The 6,000-nt window shown below is 25.2% G+C and overlaps 1 protein-coding gene across 6 annotated transcripts in view; it reads right to left on the reverse strand.

The window, feature by feature from the left end:
* Window positions 1-6,000, reverse strand: part of LOC117177557 (triple functional domain protein) — a 293,847-nt gene that overhangs the window by 216,358 nt on the left and 71,489 nt on the right. For all 6 annotated transcript variants that reach the window (XM_033368361.1, XM_033368360.1, XM_033368359.1 and 3 more), the window contains one exon: window positions 509-914. In XM_033368361.1, the coding sequence (XP_033224252.1) occupies window positions 509-914 (406 nt within the window). The remainder of the gene's footprint in view (window positions 1-508; window positions 915-6,000) is intronic.

The following is a 6,000-nucleotide window of genomic DNA, read 5'->3' on the forward strand; positions in this document are numbered from 1 at the left end:
GGGAGGATGTATTGGTAAAGGTTTTAAGGGAGTATATATTGCTAAAGGTTTTAAGGGAGGAGGCATTGGTAAAGGTAACGGTTTTAAGGGTGTATTGGTAAAGGTTTTAAGGGAGGAGGCATTATTAAAGGTAAAGGTTTTAAGAGAGGATGCATTGATGAAGATTTTAAGGGAGGATGTATGGGTAATTGTTTTAAGTGATGAAGCATTGGTAAAGATAAAGGTTTTAAGAGAGGATGTATTGGTAAAGATTTTAAGAGAGGATGTATTGGTAAAGATTTTAAGAGAGTATGTATTAGTAACGGTTTTAAGGAAGGGTGTATTGGTAAATATTTTAAGGGAGGATATATTGCTAAAGGTTTTAAGGGAGGAGGCATTGATAAAGGTTTTAAGAAAGGATGTATTGGTAACGATTTGAAGAGGGTATGTATTGGTAAAGGTTTTAGGGGAGGATGCACTGGTAAAGGTGAAGGTTTTAAGGGAGGATTATAGAGCATGACAAACTTACTTTTAACTTTATTTTCGGAGCCAGTTGCTTGATAACTGTAGAACTGCAGACTCCGATTTGTGTATTTTAGAAAAGTTTCAGCTGTCCGACGTACCAAAGTACAGGCTTTCAAGAATGCTTCCTTCTGTTCCTGATGCTTTCCCACTAAAGTAAGCACTTGCACACCTTTTTCTCCATTAGCACACCAGTCTTCGTCTCTTCTATATTCTCGCTCGAGACTGTCCAACACGGAGCGAACTTGTTCTGCAGTTTTATAGAAATTTATGCTTGCTGTAACGAGCTTGTGTCTTTCCTCCGCACAAGTAACGAGCGCCTGCCACCTTTTAGTCACGTCCTCAGCCACTTCGCGAATACTTTTTGGATCGTAGTGATTTGCGCTAACTAAGGCGTCTACCCTGTGCTTTACCTGGACAACAAATATACTTTTTACAAACAATTATCTATATTTGTAATTATAGGGTGGTCGCAAGAATTTATTTTCAAAAGTTTCCCGATTTTTTTCTTCTGTTTCTCTGGGAAAAACTTAGAAGCGTGACATATTCAAAATTCTCTGATTTTTCTTTGACTAATTTTTCATTTCAAATCATTAATATTCAAATACCAGCATTTTAATCTTATGATATTTTTACCATAGAATATTTTATAAGCGGAATAAAACAGTGTTTCATATACAAATTAAAAATTTTCAAATGTATTAATTTACTTTAGAAAAAAAAAGAATTATTTCTACTTTAAAAGATAACGCTTCAACAAAATACTGAAATTTTCAACAAAATAATTGAATTTTTAAAATAATAGTTGAATATTCAACCTGAAAAGACAGATACGAAAAAGTGCCATACTTTATATTTTAATAAAAAAAGAATGAAATTTATATAAAAAAAGAAAAGAATTTTAAAACCAAAAAGGCGAACTTCCAACAAATAAAGATTTTTCACTCAAAAAATAAATAAAAGTTTATCTAAATTATTGAATCTTCAAACCAGAAGACAAATTTTCTTTACAAAAATTGAATTTTCAAACAAAAAATATGACTGTTCAACAAAAAATTAATTTTCCACGAAACTAATGCATTTTTACACACAAAAAAAAGGAAATTTCAAACTAAAAAATAACTTTGTTACAAAAAAAAAACGCGAATTTTTAACTAAAAAATATCAATCTAAAAAATGGAAAAGTTCCATTTTCTGTTAGAAAATGAATTCTAAAAAAAAAGAAGCGTTTTCCACTAAACAGTTAAATTTTCAACAGACATAATCCTTCAATAAAAAAAAATTCACAATGTAGTTTAACTTTGACCCAAGTAGTTGAATTTTCAATCAAAAAAGATTAATTTATAACAAGATAATTAAACTTTTAACAACAACAACAAAAATTGTGAAAAAATTGATGAATTTTCTGTTGAAAAAGATTTTAGCCGAGTTTTCACGATCAAACTATGAATTTTTTAACAAGAAATAATTTCCTATCAGAAAAATTGAATTTTCAATCAAAAAGACAAACTTTTAACCAAAAAGGACGACTTTTTAAAAAAATTATTGAATTCTCTAGCAAATAGTTGCATTCTTATAAAAAATATGAATTTTATCTAAGAACAGAAGAATTTTTTCTTACAAAAGAATTTCAGTTTACATCCAAAAAAGATTCCAGTAAACTCAGTAACATCAAAATTTGAATTTTTCTAACAAAAAAATAAGTTTCTACAAAAAAAATTGAATACACATTACAAAAAGACGATTTTTTTCAACCAAAAAGGATAAATTTTTAACAAAATAGTTATATTCTCTACCAAACACTTACATTTTTATCCAAAAAAGAAATTTTTTTACTAAAACAGATAAATTTGTAATAAAAAACAATTCTTTTTTTTTATAAGTTAAAGAAAAAATTCAATTTTCTATTAATTAATATAAATTTCTGAGATTCTCAAAAATTTTCAGAGAATTTATTTCTCGGTCATATTCTCGGTAATATTCTCATTCCCGTTAAACATGTATCGAGAAAACGGTTTACTAGAAACGATTTAGATTTTATTTTAAAAGAATAATATTAAGTTTTGAAGATTTCAAAATGTGGGGTAAAAGAATATGGAAAACTTTGAGCTATTTTTTTGTAATTTTTCAGAACCTACACATTTTTTTAGGTAAACTGAATTATGTCACCTTGTCAAAAGAATGAAAAAAAGTTCTTAAGATTCATGGGCCATTTTTAAATAATTGTTCTGTAAGGAATTTCAAGAGAAAATTAAAAAAAGATTTTTAAAAAGGTGAATTATTTCCTAAAAATTTTAAAAAGTGTGTAAAATATTTTAAAGAAAAATTTGCCATATTGCATTATTTGAACAAAAATTGGAGTAAGTTTAAGAGATATTCAGAAGTTTTGAAATGATTAAAAAACCATTAAAACTTGTAGAGTTTTTTAAAACAATTTTGTAAAGTTTCACGAAAATGTAAGACATTTTTTCAGGTTCCTGAGAAAAATTTAAATAATTTTTTATTTCGAAAAATTAATTTTAAGAGATTATTTTAAAAGATTTTAAAAGATTTCAAAAATCGTCAAAGAAGAATCTGAAAGATTGCAAGGCAATTTTTGGAATTTTGCATAACAAATAAAAAATTCGAGAAATATTAAAATAATTTGTGGAGATTATAAGGTTTAGAAGTTAAAAAAAAATTCCTTATATTCGTGTGAAAATTTTAAATAAATTTTTATTTTGAAAAATTAACTTTAAAAGAAAATTAAAAAAGGTTTTAAAACATATTAAATGATTGCCTACACTTTCGGGAAAGAGTTTAGAAGATTTGAAAGCAAAATGTTTCAATTTGGTAAAATTATAAAATAAAAACAAATGAAAAATCGAGTAAAATTCAAGAAATATTGCATAGAATTGAATGAATTCAAAATGAATGTTAAACTTTAAAAGATTTTTAGAAATGCAGAGTTTCAAGAGAATAAACAAATATTCTCAAAATTTCTGGAAAAATTCAGAAGACTATAAAGTATTTTTTTTTTTAATTTGGAATGATATTTGAAAATGTTGAGAAAAATTCGAGTCAGTTGAAAATATTTTTTTGAATTTTTAGACGTTTTAAATAGATAAGAAGCATTTGAAGACTGGGAAACATTTTCGAAAATTTATCAAATACTTCTTAATTCCTTCCCAGCTTTTAAAAGTCCTAAACATCTTTTACAAAAACTCGAATTTTTCCAAATATTTTGTAAAATCCTATAGAATAAAATAAATTCTTTCAAATCTCTCAGATTATTTTCTGATATGTCTGAAATATTCAAAAATCTTTTTTTTTTAATTTTCTCAAGAATCTTATGAAAATTATATTTATATACATTTAAAAACAAACTGATATAATACTTATTTGCTTGTTATCAATTATCAGAATTTAATTTCAACATGGATTTGTTATTATTTCTGCAAGCGTAACTATACAAATGTTAAAATATTTTAGCTTCGATACAAAGTCTAATTAATTTACAAAGTTTCACATTAAAGATTTTTTTTATTTAGTTGGAATAGAAAACAACATTTTATAATTTATCATATTCCTTGTTCTGTAATATATAGATATAATAATTATATTTATTTATTATATAGAAGCATTATATAAATAAATTATATTTCCTTTTATATTTACAAATTATACTTCTATTTCTGAAATTTAATATTGCCGAAAATAATTAATAAATGATTCATTAATAAATTCTGAAGTCAAATAGCTTTTTTAGTCACTTTAAAATATTAATATTTAATATATTATATTTTCGTAAACTGAAAATTTAATTATTTTGTTGAAAATTCAAACTATTGGTTTGAACTTAATGTTTTTAAATTCATATTCTACGGTTGAAAAAGTCAACTGTTTGAGAGAAAATTGATGTTTTTGGCTTGAAAATTCCAGAATTTGATATAAGATTTAACTATTTCGTACAAAATTAAACTGTTTTGTAGAAAAATTTTTATTTACTTTTTTTCAGAAATTATGCTATTCTTCTACGCCATTTTTTAAATTATTATTCTTTAGTTTAAAAATCCAACTATCCATTTAACACATTTTGGAGACGAAAAAATAGAAACTAAAAATTAATAAAATAAAATTTGAACTAACATTACATCCATTATTGAAAATATTTAGTTGAACATTTATGTAATTAGTTGAAAAAACGTCCTTCTGGTAGAAAATTCAACTATTTGGTTAAAAATGTATTCATTTCGTTGAAAATTCCTCTTTTTTGTAAAAAATAGTTTCTTAACTAAACAGTTCTGTAATTAAAAGTTAAATTATTTTTATTTTAAATAGTCTAGGCATCTCTTAAAAGTTTTACAATTTTATTTCAAAATCTTGAGAAATCTAGAAGTGGTTTTAAATTTTTCCAAATTCAAAATAAATTTTGAATTTTTTTCGGAACATTTAAATATATTTCAAAAAGAATTGAATTTTACTATAACTTTTAGAAAATCCTGCAAATTAAAAAAAATTTTGAATTTATAAATAATAATAGAACACTCATTATTTGTAAAAATATTAGAGTAATTTTAAGATATATTTCGAAGTTTTAAAAAGAACCGAATTAAATTTAGAACTTGAAATCATTTGAAATACTTACAGCCGAATTAAAAATTCAATGTAGATTTTTGCAGATTTCAAACAAAAAAATTAGAATTTTTTTAGGAATTGTGAGACTTAAAAGAATAAAAAATTTTTTTAGGATTCTTAGGAAAATTGAAAAATTATGGAATATTTTAAGGATTTTTTTTTAATTTGCAGGATTTTCAAGAATTGTAGGGAAATTTCGATTAATTTTAAAATATATTTAGGAGTTCTGAAAAAATTTTTAACACTGTGATTTCCCGGGTTTCCCCGGTCACATAAAATTCTCGGTCATTTCCCGGTTTTCCAGATTTCCCGGTCCAGCTACCACCCTAAATTTAAAAATATGCATTACTATTTCTATTTTGCTTTGTTTGCAAGAAAAATTACATTTTAAATCGGTAAAAATTATATTTATTTAATTTTAGAGATAAAAACCAATTTTTCTCAACATTGAAGCTCAGGAACCTTAATAATCTCACGGAACATGTTCTTTCCATAGTCAGTGAACTAAAAACAGACGTTTTTTAAAATCAAAAGCTATAGTTCGTTTGGAAAAATTTATTAAATCAACCAAAATATACGAGGGTAGTTCAATAAGTCCTTAGAATGATCAACAGATGGCGCGCGAATCGCTCCAAATCATCTGTTTTCAGTCAGCACCACTCCCGACTAGATATATGGTGCAGTCACAGTCCACATCTTCTGAGTTTACGTGATTTTATAACCAATTGAAAAAAAAAATTGTTCGTTAAGAAAAATGAAAAAAAAACGAGTTCAGAGCGATATTCAAACATTTTCATTTAAAGGGTTTAACTCCATATGAGATAAAAAATGAATTGGACTCAGTTCATGGCACATCTGCCCCTGCCTTAGCAACGGTTTATA

This window comes from Belonocnema kinseyi, chromosome 7 (genome assembly GCF_010883055.1).
Source record: "Belonocnema kinseyi isolate 2016_QV_RU_SX_M_011 chromosome 7, B_treatae_v1, whole genome shotgun sequence".
Taxonomy (NCBI): Eukaryota; Metazoa; Arthropoda; class Insecta; order Hymenoptera; family Cynipidae; genus Belonocnema; species Belonocnema kinseyi.